The sequence below is a fragment of the Schistocerca gregaria genome, chromosome 8 (genome assembly GCF_023897955.1).
Source record: "Schistocerca gregaria isolate iqSchGreg1 chromosome 8, iqSchGreg1.2, whole genome shotgun sequence".
Classification (NCBI taxonomy): Eukaryota; Metazoa; Arthropoda; class Insecta; order Orthoptera; family Acrididae; genus Schistocerca; species Schistocerca gregaria.
The window spans coordinates 234,653,600-234,676,307 of NC_064927.1; the positions used below are offsets into that span (position 1 = coordinate 234,653,600).

Below are 22,708 nucleotides of genomic sequence, written 5' to 3' on the forward strand. Positions count from 1 at the left end.
GGGGAAATGGTCACTACCACATAAGTCGTCATGGACACTCCAGTGGATGGATGGTGAAAGTCCGGGGCTGCAGATAGAAAGGTCGATGGCCGAAAATGTGCCATGGACGACGCTGAAATGTGTCGGCTCTCCCGTGTTTAAGAGGCAGAGGTCAAGCTGCGAGAGAAGAGTCTCGACATCTCTACCCCGGCCAGTAATCGCGGCGCTACCCCACAGGGGGTTATGGGCGTTCAAGTCGCCCAGTAACACAAAAGGAGGAGGCAGTTGTGCTATCAATGCAGCCAACACATGACGCGAGACATCACCATCTGGCGGAAGATACAAACTGCAGACAGTAATAGGCTGAGGCGACCACATCCTTACAGCGACAGCCTCTAAAGGCGTGTGAAGAGGTACACATTCGCTGTAGACAGAGTTAAGGATGAAGACGCAGACTCCACCAGATACCCTATCATAAGCTGACCGGTTCTTGTAATAACCCCGATACCTACGTAGGGCAGGGGTCCGCATTGCCGGAAACCAAGTTTCCTGTAGGGCAATGCAGAGGAAAGGGTGACTGCTGATGAGTTGGCGAAGCTCAGCAAGGTGGTGGAAAAAAGCGCTGCAGTTCCACTGGAGTATTGCTTTGTCCATGTCCGAAAAAGGCGTGAAGGGGCCGAGGAGGCAGATCACGCCACTGGGTCACCTGCTGCCACCGATGGAGGACCAGTACAATCTGCTTCCATGGCGTCTGAGGGTCCGGCGAGATCCAGGTCCTCAGCGGACGCCCGGATCTCCACCTTATCCCCGGACGCAGAGCCTGTAGGGAGCAGTGGGGTGGATGCCACCGCGTGGTCCTTGGCCTTAGAGGTCTTCTTCTTCGTCTTGTCTCTCTGGTCCTTGGGTTTCATTGGCTGGGAGGGCTCCAGCGAGTCAGTCTCCGGGACGGAGGAGGAGCGGGAAGCCCTGCGATCAGCCGCTGGTCTGCTTTTCTTCCATTGGCTGACGTCACCCTTCCCAGAGGCGGAAACCTGGGAAGGAAGGGACCCAAGGGACCCTTTCCGTGCTATTCGAGCAGGGGAAGTTTGAGGCTTCCCCAGCTTAGAAGTGGGGACTGATGTCCCCGATGGTTGGGGGGTTGCTGCTCCTGAGGCAGGTAGTGCAGGAGCAGCAGGGAGTGAAGTGCCCCCCACCATCAAGGGGGCAGGTGTAGCATTCCGGCTCTGAGAGGTGGCAGTCTGAGGGAGAGCCAATGGGGCCATAACAGTAGTAGCCGCGGCGTAAGAGGCAGTCATTCGAACAGGATGGAGGCGTTCGAACTTCTGCCTGGCCTCAGTGTATGTCAGGCGGTCCAGGGTCTTATACTCCATGATTTTGCGCTCTTTCTGGTAGATCCTGCAGTCCGGCGAGCAAGGTGAGTGGTGCTCTCCGCAGTTTACACAGATGGGAGGCGGAGCACATGGAGTATTGGGATGTGATGGGCGTCCACAATCTCGACATGTGAGGCTGGAAGTACAGCAGGAAGACATATGCCCAAACTTCCAGCACTTAAAGCACCGCATCGGGGGAGGGATATAGGGCTTGACGTCACAACGATAGACCATCACCTTGACCTTCTCAGGTAAAGTATCACTCTCGAAGGCCAAGATGAAGGCACCGGTGGCAACCTGCTTATCCCTTGGACCACGATGTACGCGCCGGACGAAGTGAACACCTCGCCGCTCTAAATTGGCGCGAAGCTCGTCATCGGACTGCAATAGAAGGTCCCGATGGAATATTATGCCCTGGACCATATTAAGACTCTTATGGGGCGTGATTGTAACCGGAACATCCCCCAGCTTGTTACAATCGAGTAACCGGCGGGACTGGGCGGAGGACGCCGATTTGATCAAAACCGAGCCCGAGCGCATTTTGGACAAGCCCTCCACCTCCCCGAACTTGTCCTCCAAGTGCTCGACGAAGAACTGAGGCTTCATGGATGTAAAGGATTCACCATCAGCTCTCGTACACACCAGGTAGCGGGGCGAGTATGGTTCGCTGGCATCCTTAGTCTTTCGTTCCTCCCATGGTGTAGCCAGGGAGGGGAACGATTTGGGGTCATATGTAGTTGCGTTGTATTGAGCCCTGAAACGCTTAGAGACTGCTGGCGGCTGGCCACCAGCAAGAGATGATGTACCACGCTTCATTGCGGGTCATCCACCCTGATGCCACCTACTCCGACCAAGGGCCCTCCCCACGGGCGCCACCCAGCCTCAGCAACGACCACCTGGCAGGATGGCCATTGCCGGGAGTCCCAATGCCCCAAGGAGATAGGCATCTACTCCTTGGCATACATGGGGAGTTAACGGCGCTGGCATCAGCAGAGCGATCCCTGTGTAGTCAGGGGGCTACAACCAACAGGGTACATGGCGGCCCCACCACAACGGACTGGCTACCGTGCTGGATTTTAGGTGATGTAGTCCAATATCGTCATTGGCGCATAAAGCGACACAGCATAGCAGACTGCAAGAAACCGCACCCAAGAACAAATCCACGCCCAAGAGATGGTAGGTGAGCGGGACTGCTAAGCGATGACGACAAACCTGGCTAGAGATGGTAATGCTTGATGGACACATCGCTCCTTGTAAGGCGCCCCTCCCCAATCGGCTCGCTCTTCGGAAAATTTAGAAGGATGGAGGTCAAACCCGTTAGGGGACCATCTCACAAGGCCAAAACGTTTGAGACTCCTTTTAGTCGCCTCTTACAACAGGCAGGAATACCGTGGGCCTATTCTTACCCCCGAACCCACAGGGGGGTCAAAGTGACCTTCATACATTCATTATTTACATCTATGTACATACTCTGCAAACCATCACAAAGAGCACAGCAGAAGGTATGACATACTGTACCAGTTATTAGGATTTCTTCCCCTTGCTTTCACATAAGGAGTGTAGCATGAACGACTGTCTGAATGCCTCTGTGCATGCTGTGGTTATTATAATCTTTTCCCCAGACTCCCTATATCAGCTATACATAGGATGGTTGTAGCATATTCCTAGAGTCATCATTAAAGCCAGTTCTTGCAAATTAGTTAATACACTTTGAGATAGTTTAAACCAATTTTAAAGAGTGTGACACTTCAGTTTTTTCAGCATCACTGTAACACTCTTCCACGAGTCAAACAAATCTGTGACCATTCATGCTGTCCTCCTCTGTATACATCCAATATCCCATTAGTCCTATTGCTATGGGTCCCACACACTTGAGTAATCCTCTATGATGAGTCGCACAAGTGATTTGTAAACAATGTCTTTTATAGACTGATTACATTTCTACAGTATTCTACCAATAAAACAAAATCTACCATGTGCTTTATCCATGACAGAGCATATGTGGTTATTCCATTTCACATCCCTGCATGAGTTAAGCCCAAATATTTGTATGAGTTAGCCAATTGCAACTGTGACTCATTGATATTATAGTCGTAGGATACTATGATTTTTTCGATTTGTATAGTGCACTATTTTACGATTCTGAATATTTAAAGCAAGTTGCCAATCTCTGCAGCAATTTGAAATATGATCAAGATCTGACTGAATACTTATGCAGCTTCTTTGAGATAGCACTTCATTACAGATAACTGCATCATCGACAGAAAGTCTGGGGTTATTATTAATATTGTCTACAGGGTCATTAAGATAAAAAAAAAATGTACAGCAATTGTCCCAACACACTTCTCTGGGGTACACCCAAAGTTACTTCTACATCTGACGATGACTCTCCATCCAATATAACCTGCTGCATCCTTCCCATCAAAAAGTTCTCAATACAGTCACAAATTTCACTTGACGCCCCACATGATCGAACTTCTCAAAATAGCATAGATGTGGTACTGAGTCAAATGCTTTGTGGAAATCAAGAGATACCGTATCTACCTGACTACTTTGATCCAAAGCTTTCAGTATGTCACGTGAAAAAATGTGTGAGCTGCATTCCATATGATCGATGTTTTCAGAATCCATGCTTGTTGGCATTGAGGTTGTCATTCTGTTCAAACTACTCCATTATGCTTGAGCACAGAGTTCGCTATAAGATTCTACAACAAAATGATGACAAAGATATTGGATAGTAGTTTTGTGGATCGCTTCTACTGCCCTTCTCGTAGACGGGTGTTACCTGCGGTTTCTTCCAACTAATGGGCACAGTTTTTTGTTCGGGGGATCTATAATAGATTTCAGTTAGAAGAGAAACTGAGACTAGGGATTCCATCAGGCATCGGAGCTTTGTTCAATTTTAAAGATTTCAGTTGTTTCTCAACACTTCTGAGACTAATACTGATTTCATTCATCTTTTCAGTGGTACAAGGATTAAATTGAGACATTCTCCTGGGTGTTCCTTTGTGAAAGAACATTTGAAACTGAGTTATGCACTTTGTATTTCGCTTTGTAACCCTCAGTCTCTGTTCCAGACTCATTCGCTAGGGACTGAACGCAAATGTTGGAGCCACTAACAGCCTTTACATACAACCAGAATTTCTTTGGGTTTTGTGAAAGATGATTTGACAATATTCTGCTATGGTAGTCACTGAAGGCTTCACACATTGCCCTCTTGACAGCAAAATGTGTTTCACTCAGCTTTGAGGCATACCAAGATAGTCCATGCAATTGCGATGATGCTGTGTCCCAGATTGCGCAATAGTTAACGCACCTGCCTCGTAAGCAGTAGATCCCGAGTTCAAATCCCAGCCATTGATTCCACTTAATGTTGCGCAGCAGCTGATAGTAGTGATCCCTTTTCAATTTACATATAGTGTTTCACAGCTGTGGTAGCTGCATAGTGTCTGTTCTTTTTAATGAACAGACACTATGCATTCAAGTAATTTATAAGCATGGCTGGGCAACAGATCCACTTTCTTCAGTATGAATACACAAATACACCTGACCCCCTGTGGCAAGCTCTATATAGCGAAGAGGACTATAATGGACAGTGACTGTGGATAGGTGGCGCTCGATGGGAGTGTGGAGCACCCGTAAGGCGTACCAAGACAGTTTGTGCAGATGCGATAACACTGTGTCCTGGAGGGTGCAGTGGTTACTGCATCTGCCTAATAAGCAGAAGATCTCAGGTTTGAATCCCAGTCTGGTACACATTTTCACTCATCGCCGCTGATAGCAGTGATCCTCCTCCAATTCACATACCAGAAAATTTTGTTCTATTGTAACTAGCAACAGCAGCTCACTGTCATATCTTTACAACCTCCACCAATGCAAATGATAAGGAAAACCAACAGTTGTGTAATAATAGCAGGCTGACTCTTCTTTGGACTTGGCATGTAAATCCAAGCAACAAATTAGGTTGGGCTGTTGAGCACACATTACTTCATCCTGTTGACTTATTCTAACAATAACTTGTTCCACGTGTTTAAACTTAATTAATAAAAATGAAAAGAATTCATGAAAAAAGGAAAGGAAATAAGCAAATTAATGTCAATGTTCAGTTAGGACGATGTGAAGAGCCCTTCAAGTAACTAGGAGAGAGAGAGTTACATAGCTCTAAACTAACTTTCTTGCCAACAATTAACTTCTGATTTTTTTTTTTTTTTTTTTTTGTTAATATGGAAATTCATGTAAATCATTTACAAGGGATACCTAAACTATGTACTTTGCATCACTGTTACTTACAGCAAAGTGCTCTTGAGCTTTCATAGAACACTTATCACATATCCTGTAATGTCTGCCTTTACTGTACTTCAAACCATAGAATGATAGTGCTGAAGTACTTGGCCTGAAAAGGTTCTCACGTTCCTCACACTCAAAATTGCAGCATGTGCTCCCATGGGAGCCCATTTCCACATCAATTATCTGTCCCTGCTTATTATTCATACTGGCACTATCTGTTGTTCCATTAACAGGAGCAGGTATTTCCTCCACTTCCATCATGAGGTTTGATGCACTATTACTACCATCGTCTGTAGCGGAATCCTGAAACAAAATGCATAAAATTAATACACCAGATAAATATTACACACCATGTGTAATTTGCAATACTGGTAGAGATTTCTTCCATGAAATTTTTACTAGCTAATTGTTACAAAAGTAGAAATAGATTTAACAAGTCATACTAGTGTCAACACGGCTTCTACATAATCACCTTTGAATAAGCAACTTATTAATAAAACCAGAAAACCAATTACAAATTAATTTTCTTTATTTTTCTTGTTTTAGTACATAATCATGCGGCAATTTCTAGATGTTTCACAAAATATCATTGGTTGTGAGTATGATGAAAAAATGTTTGACATTACTCTAGAGAAACGATAAAAACTGAACTGATATATGCTCAAGAAATCTTCCACAATGGTTTTCTTGAATTAAATTTTATTGTTTCTCGCATCACATAACACTTTAATTACAGCTCAAGCTTTTTTCAATTGTTTACATCATCTTTGACAGGAAACTTACTTTTAAAAATGGTCCTGGATCTTTTTTATGTCCAGTATGCACACAAATTTCACATGGTAACAATATTTTTCACAGTCCCAGGGAACTCAAGAAGATGATATATGTTTGGTTAAACCAACATTCTTGAAGTGTGGCTCTGATTATGGAGGGCCTAACAGTTATACTGTTTCTGAATGCAGTGCTTGTAATACCATTTCACAAAACAATACCCATAATCCTACTGACTGATGAGCTCAGCTGAACAAATCAGCACAGAACTTTGTTCAACCATTTTCATTTGAACTTCACATATCTACCTGTTGACGCTCATTAATTGAATACATCATCAAAATTATTGCATCATGTAGGGAAAAAAACTTAAAGACTCCTGTAAGTTCACCGAACTGAGCCCGTATTGTAAACATTGTGTAGCCTGTGGTTGCTAAATCCAAACAGTGGCCCATTAATAGTCACATAAATTCATTATCATGAGTAAATTTCCACCATTTTCATCACAAAATGAAAGTCAATGACGACGTACAACGTAAAAAAGGAGATACGAGACCCATTCTCAATTGTTCTTTGCTTGTTACAGCCAAGTAGAATAGTTATCTTCAGAAATTTCACTTCTATGTGATTGAAATATAACTTACACTTAAAAGTGAAGAAAAAAAGCTATAGAAGACGTACTAAAATCTTTAGGTTCAGCTACTTTTGTCATAAGAATAATTGCCAACTTATGGGATATTTAAACCTGCAAGTAAACACATTTTATACAATTTTATCCACTGATGTCTTATAGGATAATATTCTGTGGCAAAAATATTAATCATACAAAAGAAAGTAATTACAATTATGAGTCAGGTTAAGACACAGACATCTCACAGGCATCTCCATAAGCATCTAGGAATATTCACCACAGCATCACAGCACATTTATTCACTTACGATGTTTATTATCAACACCACAGCTGAGTTTGATAAGAACAGAGATACTCACAATTACAACACTAAAAAGAAAAATTACATGCATTATCCTTTAACAAACCAAACTTTGGCACGTAAGGGGTAAATATACAGCTATAAAACTCTCTGACAAACTACCCATGGAAGTAAAATGTCTCACAGATAGCAGGCAACTCCTATACCACAAAGGATTTCTTGAGTCCATACAATTAGTAAATATTACAGTTGTGCATAATATAATAACTCTGCTTGCTTGCTTGTGTGTGTGTGTGTGTGTGTGTGTGTGTGTGTGTGTGTGTGTGTGTGTGTGTGTGTGTGCTCCTCCTAAATTTGCTACTGCTGAATATTGTTTGTACACAGTTCAGTTCCCGAGACATTTACCTAATAGCTTCATCGTAATTTCCCGCCAATATGTCAGTAATATCACAACATCTTTCATCACAATGAGAGGACTATAGTCATTTTCTGCTTCACAGTCATCATCAAGGACTGATCCCAAAAGGTCAAGTAACAACACTCATCATGAACTGAAGCCACTTTTAGCATTGACGGTAATGTTCACAAATGTTAGGTGTGAATTACTGAACATAACATGAACTTCAATGCAAGATGCTTTTAATAGTTTCCACAATGAAACTCTTGTCTCAAAATTTGTCAGAAACCCAAAAGATACTGGTCATATGTAATCTAGATCAGCATCAAGACGCAATCAGTACCTCCACTGCACAATGACAATGGTGATGGTGATATCATTGATGACAGTGCTGGTACAGCAGATTTATTTCACCAACAAAGATGAAGTAAATATTCCAGAATCTGAATCTAGAACTACTGCCAACAAGAGTAACTTAGAAGTAGATATCCTCAGTGTAGCAAAGCAGCTTAAGTCACTTAATAAAGGCAGGGCCTCTGTTCTAGACTGTATTCTAATCAGGTTCCTTTCAGAGTATGCTGATACAATAGCTCCATTCTTCGGAATCATATACAATCATTCGCTTGTTGAAAGATCTGTACCTAAAGACTGGGAAATTGCACAGTCACACCAACACCCAAAAAAAGAAATAGGGGTAACTGGATGAACTGCAGACCCATATCACTAACGTCAGTAGGATATTGGAACATATATTATGTTCGAGCATTACGAATTACCTCAAAGAAAAGGATTTAATGAGAAATAGTCAGCAGGCATTCAGAAAATATAATTTTTGTGAAAAACAACTAGCTCGTTATCACATGAAGTAATGAGTGCTTTTGACAGAGGATATGAAATTGATTCCATATTCTTAGATTTCCCAAAGGCTTTTGACACCTTTCCTCACAAATGACTTCTAATCAAATTGCATGCCTATGAAGTATCACCTCAGTTGTGCAACTGGATTCACGAGTTCCTTTCAGAACGGTGGTAGTTCGAAGTAACTGATGGGAAGCTGTTCCTGACCTACATAAGTGACACAGAAGACAATCTGCGCAGCTCACATAGACTGTCTGCAGATGACGCAGCCTCTTACCACCTTGTAAAGTTAACATATGATCAAAACCAACTGCAAAATTATTTAGACACGATATCTGTATGGTGTGAAAAGTGCCAATTAATTGACTTTAAATAATAATAAGTGTGAAGGTATTCATATGAATACTAAAAAAATTCCACTAAATTTCAGCTGCACAATAAATTACACAAATCTCAAGGCTGTAAATTCAACTAAATACTTAGGGATTGTAATTATTAATTACTTAAATTGGAAAAATCAGAGAGATCATGTTGTGAGGGAAGCTCATTTTTCGCGCACACCATTCGAAAGTGGAATGACGGAGAAACAGCTTGAATCATCTGCCAAGCACTTAATTGTGAACTGCAGAGTAATCATGTAGATGTATACGTAAAGTCACTGTCCTACATACAGACTGTCTTCATTCAGATGCTCGAGTTAAGTATTATTTTTTGCAGAAGTGTGTGCACTCAAAAGCATTATAATTCTCTTTGCAGCATTATATTCTGTCACATAGCCATCTAATTCACAGCATTTTTGAGAGTAAAAACATCCCAGTGGTTTCTCACACACCTTTCTTCCCAGGACTGTAGTCTTTAATCCTTTCTCTTTTGCTGATATTGAAAACACACTTTAAAGTGATCAGTTAACAATAACAATAGTCTGGTGAGGCACAATATCATCATACAGGAGTATTTCAAGCATACAACCATTTTTAAGACCCCCCCCCCCCCCAAAAAAAAAAAATACTTCCCAGCAAAACAACTTTCAAGTAGGCATAATTCTTTATGAGCAACCCACTGGCATTGAAAACACATGTAGCATGAACATTCTCACTTTTTTCAGAATTGGTGAAGGATGATGTGTGTTACTTCTTGCACTCTTATTTAAAAATCAACATATCATCAGTAATATTATTTACAAATAAATGACTTATCTTCAAATTGCCCCAAACATCTGCCACACTTTTTCCTACTGTTATACTTCAGTTTCATGAAAGGTGTTTGGAGAAATCTTTTCAAAGATTTACCTCATATGAAAGTCTTTTACAGTGATGAGGGTTGAATTCATTTTTCCATAATCTTTTAACTTCCTGTTCAGTTCTTCATGTTCACCTTAAATCAAATATCCACTCTGAATCCTACTGAAAGTGGATCCTTGACAAACACACTCTCCATACCTCTGCTGAGATTTTGCAAACATTTCTCTACCGACACAGCAAAATCTGAAATACAACTTCATAGTGCAGTTCTTCCAAAATTGTTCATTTGTCATTCTCAGAATGCACTATAAACATCTACTTCACAAACAAATGATAAAAAAAAGTACAAGTAACTGTGCTATGCTACTGATCAAAACTCTCAGAGCACATCTAGAATGTTAACCGGTTGCTGCAAGATACATCCACACTGTAGGCAGACAGAATGCTGCACTGGCAATCCCATTACTTTTTTTGTTGCTGTTGATGCTGTTTGCAGTCTGCAGATTGGTTTGATTGAGTTCTTCACAATAGTATCTCCATATCCACATAACTACTGCAACATACACTCTTTTGAACCTGTTTATTGTATTCATCTCTTTGTCTCCCTCAATCTTTTTTATTCCCCCCCCCCCCCCACACACACACACTTCCATCCATTACCAATTACCAAACTGAAAAGAGCTTGATGCCTTATGATGTGTCATACGAAATGAACCCTCTCTTCTAGCCAAGTTGTGTCACAAACACTTAAATTCATATTCTGTCAATAAATTCCTCTTTTTTTAGAAATGGTGTTCTTCCTAACACGAGTGTCTACATTACATATTCTCATCAGTTCAGCTGTCATCTGTTATTCTGCTGCCCAACGGCCCTGTTACAGCCTCATTTCCTAATAAATTCCCATGATATTGCATGATTTATTCTGATTGAATTTCATTACCCTTTTTTTTTTTCTTTAGTGATATTCATATCATAACTTCTTTTCGAGACACAATCAATTTTGATAAACTAATCTTCCTAGTCCTTTGCCATCTCTACCAGAATTAAAATGTAAACAGGAAACCTCAATGTCTTTATTTCTTCTTCCTGAACCTTAATTCCTTTCCCAAATTTCTTTTTCTCAATGTACGGACTGAGTAAGATGGGAAGGAGGGGAGGCCTACAAACCTGTCTCACCCCTTCTCAACTACTGCTTCCCTTTCAATACTTCAATTCATATAACTGTAGTCTGGTTTTTGTAGAACATCAGTTGCTACTGGATTCTCATTCTTCCGTATATAATCCACATCAGTATTCTGCAACCATCACATACTGAAGTAAAGGATCAATAATATTCACTCCTGCCTTGTTTTGATTTACGTTTCTTAGGACATGGCACATGAGCTGATGGATACTTCTTTCTTACCTTCCTAATCTGCACACCAGCATTATGATAGCTGAAGTCACTAGTTTTTATTCTTATTATGTAACTAACACTCGTTATCCTATACTGAATAATCTGAGAAGTACACTTGCATGGGCTCCTTTTCATGACAGTTTTGATAAGCTCAGCCTGTGGTAAGGAAAAAACTTTACGAGTTGGTATATAGAGAACTTGTGGGAATGATGAGCAAAATAAGGGCTACTGGAGGGCTTCTTAAGATTCTTTGGTTTTTGTTCTGTTGCACCCCTGTCCTCTTCCTTGCTTCTCTCACTATTACAGACAGAGATCCTACAGCAAATGACAAACTGAATCATTGAAACAGTTCATATTTTTTCACCTCAGTTTTTATCCAATCCCCGCAGTACTGTGTTAACAGTCATACCCATCTAATTATTGTTGTGCATGTACATGTCGTTACTGTTAAACTATTGCAAGTGTCAAAGACACTTTTAGTTTTTCTGTTAGTTTCTTGCATCAAGTATAACTACACATGCCAAATGCTTTGAGTAAAATGAAGTGTTAATTGCTGAGAAGCACACACAAACTAAAATTAGTAATTAATATTATTCCCCAGAACGACAATGATGACAATCTCATTTGATGCTTTTTAGTCCCTGTTTGAGTTTTCCTGAATCTCATAATATCTAGCTTCTACCAATATTCTTAAGACGGACTCGTGTGTAATCTGAAAGCTTCAGGAGAGGAAGAAATAACATGTGAAAGCTGTAACTAAGAGTAAAGGGTCTGTTTGAAGCTACAATAATGCTCATAAACAAATGTGTTGATACTGCAAAGATACTGAACATCTCGAAAGAACTCCAAAGTGATACTATTGTTCAAAAAGTGTGATAGAAAATTTCTACAGACATTGTCCTTTCAGTTCTCTAAGTCATTAAGTCCTAACCAACTGACAAAACAACTGGACTTCCAACAACCAGTCAAAGACGCATTATTTTCCAAAAGTTTCCCAACTGTTGATCATATTCAGCCAGTTAGACTGTTACTTGAAAAAGCTATGGAATACGACATCAATATTCAGTCCTTAGAAATGCCACCATCAATCAGAAGTACATAAAGCCTTGAATCATATTTACACATTAGCAATGATGACAATAAGAATGTAAGGAGGTAATCATGGAATATGTATTCAAAGGCTTGAAATGAGATAATAGAAGAGTCAAAACTGATAATCAGTACCTGAGCTGCTTCAGATTTGTTGTCTCTGTACATACAGGATGAGTTAGGAGAAAAAGTACATGCTTTGAGACATGATAGTATTAGTGATTCTGAACAAAAAACTTCATACGGACATATGCCCTATTAAGGATGGCTTCCGAGATAGAACAAGTTTAATATCTCTTTTGTACGTTTTTCTTTAATAACTCAAAAACCGCACACTCCAAAGAAAACGTGTCTCAGTACATAATTAAACTAAATTAAATTTACTACAAAAAAGGTCCTATTTATTTTTTGTCTAGGACTAACAGTTTTGTAGGCCAGTTTGAGGTAGTTTTCTGACTTGATAGACCACAAGCATCATGTATCAATATGTTGGTCACAGCTTCCACTATATTACTGTGCTACATTGTAAACGATGACAATCAATAATACAGAAAATAAATAGAAATGTACATTAAAAGTGTTCTATCTTGGAAACCATTCAGAATAGGGCATATGTCCACATCAGGTTTTTTGTACAGAATCAGAAATGCTATCACCTGTTGAAACACGTACCTTTCCTCCTGACTCACCCTGTATAACTGAATACCTGGTACACCTAAGTTGGGCAGTGTTCAAATTTTTTCAGTTCATCCTGACCAACAAATGTGTATAAATGAATATAAAAACAAAAGTATGTTACTTTTACATTCTGTTAGTAACAACTTTGGATCTTGAAACATCAGCTCTCAATAGCGAGTGTTTGTAAACTGTATAGTGCACTAAGGACAACAGACAGGCAAATACTGGGCATCAGCCACAGTGACAACTGGGATGAGATTATCAGAAGAAATACGTAGATAACACAACATCGAGACAGTTACTGGGCTGAAATAGCAATGAGCTAAGTTGACCACATAGTGGACACCATAGGTGAAGCCATACTTGGTTCAACTGAGGGGGCAAAACAGGCATTCGAAGACCCTGTAAGATCGAGCTATTGTAGCTCATGTGCCCATCCAAAGACAGCTGGGAAACCACAGACAGAGGAAGTCTTGCAGCTGGGGCTGTACTATATGCAACTGTACTGTCTGATTGAGTACTTGAAGGCAGGGGTGGCATAGCAGCTCGCATATCTGGAGAACATGTGGAAAAAAGCTGTGTGGCGAGTAGCCTAGACTAACTGCACCTGCCCATGAGTGCAATGATGGGAAGGCACGGGCACCATTGCCCTATGGGGCAGCATTGGAACAGCCCACCATAAGATACTGCTTAATGGTATCATGAAGATGGCAGGAACATAGTGATACCTGATGGCAAAGAGCCAAGTGAAATGGAAAAATATGAGGAGCAGCCTACATTCAGCAGTGGATGGACAATGTCTGAAACAGATGATGAAGGATAAGGTATTAATGACAATCAGTTTCAACCTGACATTAGCACAAATTACTCTAACTGTGTGTGTGTGTGAGCGCGCGCGCTCACTACCCATGTATTTTATTTAGGCTATAACTAGCCCAGAAATTAATGGTAATATAAAGTATGAAATTGGTTCAAGAATAAATGCTGTTATCTCGCTGTTCCCTTGTAAAATTGTTTTACCTTTACTTACTAAAATAAGTTATTCATGAATTTACCGTTGCTGTGCAAAGCGACCTGTATACACTACACGGAGCAGTAAATCCAAGATGGAGACTGTTCGAGTCTTTCCTGTAGGCCTACTACAACGAAGAACAGCAACGCTCCAAGCGGGAAAAATTTGAAGCTTACTGTGGTGAACCTTTCTTTTTTTTTAAGTTTGTAAAAAAAGTCAAATTTTTGAGCATTGTGAATGTCATCTTGATTTTTGGCCAGCTGAGAGACTAACGAGTAAGTGTAGTGGTGTTTTCTACAATAGCCCCATGTCATGGGAGTATTGTTTAAATTTAAAAGCTAGCCTTACTGCTGACTGCTAGGCCTCCATTTAAGACATAGTCCAATGCGGTGAGTGGAAAACTCGATACAGAAACTGAAGGCTCATACTGTCTGAATTAGCAACCATAAAATATTGCTTGGGCGTACGTTAAATAGAAAACATTGCGTGCCGGTAATCGGCTCTCCAAATGTGCTGTTAAGTGCGACTAATGCCAAAGTGATACATCTTATGTAGCGATACTGTCGATTAATTTCACGTTGACGACAGTTTAGCCAATACACGGCCGTTAGGCGCAAATCCCTTGACGTTTAGCTACGACTATAATCATTCATCTGTGATGATTACTCAGCACCTCGGCGTGCGAACACGGTCAGTCAGAAGTCCATTAATTAGCTTTATGAAACATACGATAAATATATGAGCACTAACCAATTACGACCAAAAGCTGAGATGCATAAGATATTACGCAAATCAAAAAATATTACAAGCGGCTGAGAACTGTCATAGAACAAAAAAAATGTTTACTCAGTAAGTGGGCCAGCACTGAAAGAGCTGACTGGAAAGAGAGCTATGAAATTCACGTGGTTGGTTGCACAATTACGAACTGCTCTACGTCATACGTCGATTAGTGTCAGCTCAATAACACAGAAACTCAGGGCTAATGTTGAACAAACGCAGACGAAACAACACTGCACACCGCTCATCCTACAATTTTGTGGCTCTCACCAGACAAGACTATTCACAGACTATTTCCCTAAACCATAACGAAAAATAATGGATGATTAAAACACAGTGTACAACGCATAAAAGAGTTAACCATAGACAGCAATATCGAACCAAAAGGTAAATTTTCTCCTCACAGTTCGGAAATCTACAAGAAAAAAATCTACAGGAGTATACACCTGTCTCAAAAAATAATTAAATAAACGCTGCCACAAAAGTAGTGATCGACGTCTCATACGAAGAAAAATAAGCTAAGTGCTTAAAACAAGAAACGACCTTGGCTCAAATACGTGTGAATTATGGTGCAAAAGATTAGGTCGTTTCGGTAACGGATAGCAACTTAATTGTTAAAAAACAATTGGGAAAGTATTGCTCTTGTCAATTCCTCCACTACCATAGTATTTTTATATTTACTAACGATCACACACAAAAGTTTCATGAGAAAATGTAGGGGGACTGAGGCTAGTGTTGGCATGGGGAAAAAGTAGACACAGAAATATTTTAATGAAACAATCTTTGAAATATTTGTATCTTCATACTGATATTTTCTCGCGGTGTATAAACAATTACAAAAAATATAGCGCCACCCAGCTATTGTTTGCAAGCAAGAGAAGTTAAAATACCATTTCAATCCCCTTGCCTGCAGTTTTTGTGGAAAACAATTTTCGATAATAGTCCAAAAGGTTAATACTGAAATAATACAAGTTGTGGTTTATGACTGTATAAACAGTGGCCTATTTATTTCTTGTGTAATGGTCCATCTAAATAAAATACATTCGCTAACATTCGGTTTCACATCTAAAATGACCCCTTGGTACAAGGGTGAGAGAAGTGTCCACTGTTTCCCAGTCCTGAACTGGCACACTGGCCAACTTTCGATTTCCTAATTTTACTTTTATAAATTATTTTACGTAAGTTATCCACATTGTAAGAGGGTGAGTGCATATATCCGAAAAACTGGCAGGCCTAATATTGACGAAGAAAAAATTCAGAGCGGTAGAAGGGGACAATTCGGCGAAATTCAGAGAAATTTTGGTTGAAAACAGTCTACGCTGCAGAAACGCGTCAACACAACTAAAAATTACGCAGCTGTAAGCATTCACATTCTTCCAGGTGAGTTTCCAAACACTTAGTCTATAAACAATAGAATTATTATATGATAGCCTATCATATATAAACGAATTCTCTTAGACAAATAACATTTATAGTGGAATAGTTTCAAAAATACTGTTCTATTCAGTGTATTGTGTCTGACTAGTCATATAATTTTTTTCAGATCCGTGTGATGGAAATGATACTGGAAATTCAGACGTATAAGAAATCCAGGCATTTTACGTGGCAGAAACCAGATACAAAGTTCGCACGGTTTTTACAAACTCTCAGTCGGGATCACTATCTCAGTACTTTAGGAAGGCCTCGAAATTTCCTCCGTGGACTCACATCCGAGGGCTATTCGGAGAGTAAAGTCCGATCGGTCACGAAGTGGAAATCGATGTGACAATCAAAAATGTTTTCTGTGGAACAGTTAGCTACTCTTCCCAGCTCGTTCTCTACATAGTCGCTGCTCTCACGTAAGACATCTGTCATAGTCTTGTACCAACTTTACAATAATTTTTCCGACAATTTTCTACGCAGGTTGACAACTCGTTGCCTGTGCCCAAATGTGTTCATACCCAGCGGATCATGTGAGCAGAAATGAAAGTCGAGGGTAGCCATTTACGGGCTATATTGTGGCTGATCAAATACTTCCCATCGGAATAACTACAGGAGCATCTTCACTGCCCCTGCAGAACGCGGCCGAGAATTGTGTAGAAGGAAACGAGTGACAATTATGTAGACTGAATGACATGAGGCAAAGTCTCTCACCAGGCCCTCATATTTGACGGGAGATAATATTTTCTAGGCATCTTTACGTGCTCACAGTGCTCTCAAAAAGGAAAAGAACGACGGACATACTAGAGACAATGCCCAATACAACTGTGCAAAGTTTCATCAGATTTTCACCGTGGTTTCCATTTCGCGCGTGATCGGACTTTCCGAATAGCCCTCGTACAAACTACAACGTTAACCGGCGTGCAAGCACGCTAAAAAATGCACAAAAAGAAAGAATGCGCGTGTGTGTGTGTGTGTGTGTGTGTGTGTGTGTGTGTGTGTGTGTGTGTGTGTGTGTGTGTGTGTGTGTGAGGGAGAGAGAGAGAGAGAGAGAGAGAGAGAGAGAGAGAGAGAGAGAGACTACCCCAGGAGCTGGCATGTAACGCTTATGGCAGGAAAGAGCTGGATCAATGGATTTTTACAAAGGCAACAGAAGCCATCTCTACATAGAACTGAAAGTGCAAGCTTAGCAAGGAATGCACTTTTTAATAAAGTAAATGTTAACATTTTCTCCATGACAACTTGTTAAGTGCAACGAGCAAATTAGAGCTCACTGCAGACAGTATAATCCACTTGGATGAGTGTGGCACTCCTACAGAAATTGGCCTCCTAAAGTAATTAAGTCCGCTGCTCGTGGTCTCGCGGTAGCGTTCTAGTTTCCCGAGCACGGAGTCCCGGGTTCGATTCCCGGCGGGGTCAGGGATTACCCCTGCCTCCAGATGACTGAGTGTTTGTTGTGTCGTCTTCATCATCATCATTCATCCCCATCGCGGTCGGAGGAAGGCAATCGCAAACGACCTCCACTAGGACCTTGCCTAGTACAGCGGTGCGGGTCTCCCGCATCGTTCCCTTACGCTCTGTAAAGACGCATGGGACTTCATTTCATTTTTCCAAAGTAATTGAAGAAGGTGATAAGATGCAAGTAGGCACGATGCCATCGCAAGGGAGATGGAAAAAATGTCACCATTTCTGTTGCACCTCAGGGATGGCAATGCGTCAGTGTTCTTTTTCGTGAGTCCATATGAAGGACAAATTTCTGGCTGGTGTGCCAAATGGAATTAGCCAACAAATCTGATCAAACTGTTCCTCAAAGTTCTGAAGCATGTAGCTAAGAAGGTGTGTTATTCTAAAGATAATCTCACACACTTCTGAAAAATCATGCAAGTCAAATCAGCACTAGCATTCATCACATGTGACTTCAAGGAACCTTGGCATTCAAAGAAGACGATTTTAGGCCAATAGAAGTAACTGAGCACTTAGCAGCCTCTATGTCAAGTTGTGATACACCTTCTATTGTGGGTCTGGCCACACACTGTGACGCTTCGCCTTCCACTTCACTTCAGGTGCTGACCTAGCTGAAATGGTAACTTCTGAAGACCTTCCCCAAAAGTTATGAGGCGAGAAGTAAAATGGTGCCAAAATAAATCAGCAGTTTACACTAGTACTCCAACCAAAAGCGAATTGCAAGCATGACTGGCAGGTAAATGAGCTCAGCTTTAAGACAGACCTTGTTCCGGAGCCAGAAGGGATGGGGAAAATCCGTGATGATACAGACAATGAATCAGAACTCTTTTACCCAATGTACTTTAATCTAAGGATGTGAGGTACTACAAAAGAGAAGATAATGAAGCTTATTTGCAAAGGGGGAGGTGTATTTTTCCTGTCTGTGGAAAAAAGGCTCATTTCCTATTGGCCAGATGAGTCAGTAGTAGCACTGTCTCATAAATAGTCTCGTGCCTTCTGCAAAAACAACTGGAATATAAAGGCATCTGACAATGCTGCAGTTTAATATTAATTTTGAAATTTACAACATTTGTTAAAAAAAAGAAAAAATTTCCTTATTTTAGTTAGGACATGTGTGACATTTATTATGAAATAAACAATTTTTTTTTTTTTGGAAAAGCTTTGCCTTATTTATATCCACTTTCATCCCATGCAATTTCAGCCTATGACCACACTCATTATGGGGAAAATGGGGACAGATTGCAGATGTCTTTTTTCTTTGCCTGGTAGTCAAAGTGTTTGAAGATACACACAACTGCTTTAATGATGCTATCAGTGTGGAAACTGGGTAACTCAAAGATATTAAACTCCAAAAATCTGCATCAAACAGTTTTAAGATAAAACGTAAAGAGTTCACTCTAGCCCAACCTTCCCCTAAAAATTCCAGATGATGATGTTTGGTTTGTGGGGCATTCAACTGCACAGTCATCAGAGCTCATACAAAGTCCAGTTTTTTTCACAGTCCAATCTAGCCAATGTCACACATGATGATGATGATGATGATGATGATGAAATGATGAGGACAACACAAACACCCATTCTCCGGGAAGAGAAAACCCGCAACTCGGCTGGGAATTGAACCCGGGACCCCATGATTTAGAGGCAGCAACGCTAGCCACTAGACCAAGGTGCAGACAAATAAATATTCCAGTGTGTAGCATTACGCGCTATTTTGAATTTAAATATATATTTAGTCTCCATAAGCGAGGCTGCAAGACAATTCGCAAGGAATCATATTCTGTTAACAGACCACCGTCACAGCTTACCTCATTTGCAAACCAACAACACTGAAAATGTGTCTCGAGAGTACCTCTGGAAATTAAGACAATCACTGATGATTTTAGTAACAAAAGCAAGCATAAATGTTGCTCCTTCACTGGACTGTATGTTTTTAAATTATGGGCTGTAAGCAGCTACCAATCGAGTTTCACTGCCAGTGTCGAGTGTTGCATCCTCCTGCGGAGAAACGGGAGCAATTTATTCGTTGCGCACTAATGTTTCTATATCTACATCAATACTCTGCAAATCACTGTTGTGCGTGGTACAAGGTACATCCCATTGCGCCTTGTGCCGCATAAATGTTTCCTCCCCTTCCATTTGTTGATGGAGCATGGGAAGAATGATTTCCTAACTGCCTCTGCGTGGGGCAAATGGTCTTGTGATTCCTAAGAGCAACAGGTAGGGGACAGTAATATATTCCAAAATTCGTCAGATTGGTTCTTGAAACTTTGCAAGATTCTGCTGGATTGTGGTGCTGACCAAGGCATCTGCTGGTTCAGTTTCTTCAGAATTTCCTAACCTGTCCCATGGGCCAAATAAACCTTGATCAATCATGTTGCCCTTATTTGCACAAGATGTTTCAGTAGAATTAGTCAGTATTCGGACATTAGCAGGAGCAATCACTCAAAGCAAAAAGTTAAGGGCAATTGTTCAGCAGCAGAAATGTGTTTCCCAGTAGTGAAAATGAACAAGTGCTCCTACATCATAAGATATGCAATTTGGAGCATTTGTTTAGTAGACATTGCTTCCTTCTTCTGAACAATACCACCATCTCTCAAAATATAGAAAGCAAAGAGATTGCAGTTCATGAGATTTGTTTCAAAGTATCAAAGACAGAGCCATACATTTCAGATCCCATGTTTAATAGCCTTTTTTGCTTCTAATGCTCATTAATGTCATATCCACAAATACTGACAATTCCTCCTGGGGCACCATGTACATCTTCAATACATCCGTTGGAGCCATTCAGTACAGCTTCCACACACCTGTACAATATTCTACAGTGGGTCACATGAGTGTTTTGTATGCAAATTCCTATATAGACTTATTGTATTTTCCCACTATCCAACCAATGAAACCAAGTCTACCACCTGCCTTATCTACAATAAGCCTATGTGATCATTCCATTTCATGCCCCTGCAAAATTGTTACACATAGGTATTTCACATTTACGGACATTTATAAAAGTTAACAATCACTTCACCAATTTGAAATCTTTTCCAGGGCTGACAGAGGATAACAGCAACAACTGCAAAAGTCTAATGTGACAAGTCATTAATACATAACATGAATAGTAAGCATCCCAAAACACTTCCTCGAGAAATGCTTGAAATTATCTCTACATTTAATAATTACTCCATCCAAGATAACAATGGTGCACACTCCTCACCACAAACCGTCAGTCCAATCACATATTTTGTTTATGATTATGTTTTGTTAATAATAGCTGGTGTAGTACAGAGTCAAATGCTTTTCAGATGTCAAAAAATACTATATCTAACCGACTGCCTTGCTCCATAGGTTTCAGGCTGTAATGCAATAAAAGTGCAAAAGTGCAAGGAGGACTCCACAATAGCAATGTTTTTATAATACATATTTGTAGGTGTTATTCGGACATTTCTTCGAGAGGGTGTGGGGAAAATGTGAATATGTAATATGAGAAACAACAGGAAACACTAACAGTGTGATAAAACAATAATTTCCATTGGGTAGACGCCAAGTTTCATCTATCGATATAGCAGATGACAATAACAGAAAGATAATTGCCTCGGGCCCTATTTCGTATCTTTCCGCCATTTTGCCGATTGGTTCTAGTTCTCGAACGAGATCCCAAACATTATTCTGTAAGGTGTAAGCCTTTCGGAAGCGATGCCGAAAGATCCTAGCAAACCGAAACGCTGTTGTCAGTTCTCCTCGCGCCAACCAAACAAAAGCAATCTGCCTCAGATCCACGCATGTGTAATGAAGCGCCACAGCGGCACGAACTCGAAGCGACTGCAGCCAACAAAGGCATGCCATTCCTCACATTAGCGGAAAATGCAGTTACCTTCCGAAATACTGTTCAAATTTCGCTGACCGCGCGATTCCATCAATGCATGATAACTATAGTATATTGATTGTGTTCTGAAAACTGTCGTAAATGCCACATAATGTCATTTTATTCTCATTCACATCGGCGTCTTGTTTTGGATTTTACGTTCCGGAATACGAGTTCGACCACATCGCACCTGAAAAATTTGTCATTTTTTCTGTTTACCGTCGTTCCTTAGTCGCTTCAAAAGTTTATGGGAGTACGTTCCGTCTATGCAACTAATTGAAGGCAGTCTGCATATTGCCATAAGAGTTTCGCTTCCTTTATTTGTGATTATGCTTCACAAATAAAAGAAGCGAAACGCGTATGGGAATAAACAGCCTTAATTATTTGCATAGATGGAACACATCTCCATGAACCCGAAAAATTGTTTAAGAGTGTGTCAAAGAATAAGAAATTGCTTCAAAGAGTAAGAAGATGCATAGAATGTGGTTGCAACTTGCTCCTAGAGCTAAAAATGATGAAGTAGCCTACTTCCCTATATTGATCCGTCAAAGGTTTGGTTCATAAAAAAAATTAAAAAATGTTCTTTTCGAGAGTGTGTGGCGAGTGCAGATATAGAAGTTCGTTGTAGTTAATAACATGCATCTGATGAATCCAAATGTTTCGTGTATGGTGGTATAGTCTGAAAATATTGTGGCGGGAATATTTCATCTCTGTCTACTATTGTTAAGGATTCGATCGCAGATAAATACTTGTGACACGCTAGAGTATAAAGACGATTTGCTGCTGGTTTCATTCGTAGTAATTTACGTTGTGATCTTAGATTCCTGTCTGACCACACTCTTGGAAATCGCTACGTATCCAGAAAAAATGGTGAATTATTTGTGACAAGAAAAATAATATAAATGTCACTGTCAGTTGTTTGACGCACAGCAATTTCATCTTCCATATCTTAAAAATATGGAAGTCACGAAATCGGATACTCGTTACTGAGAAAGCGCGCTCTTGCGTGTAATTTACAACGAATAATTTAGAAAAATGCTTAACTTTGATGATTAAAGAAGTCTCGATTGTGTTGCAAACACGAAGAGGGGAAAAAATACTTTCGCATCCAGCGGTATTCGGACCTACGTCCTTTACCACGGTAGTTCGTCGCCTTATCAACTTCGCTACTACAACTCGCAT

At 40.5% G+C, this 22,708-nt stretch overlaps 1 protein-coding gene across 3 annotated transcripts in view; it reads right to left on the bottom strand.

Moving 5' to 3' along the window:
* The window catches only part of LOC126284590 (histone-lysine N-methyltransferase SETDB1-like), a 318,415-nt gene that overhangs the window by 237,574 nt on the left and 58,133 nt on the right, over nt 1-22,708 (bottom strand). For all 3 annotated transcript variants that reach the window (XM_049983633.1, XM_049983631.1, XM_049983632.1), the window contains one exon: nt 5,640-5,939. In XM_049983633.1, the coding sequence (XP_049839590.1) occupies nt 5,640-5,897 (258 nt within the window). In that variant the 5' untranslated portion in view covers nt 5,898-5,939. The remainder of the gene's footprint in view (nt 1-5,639; nt 5,940-22,708) is intronic.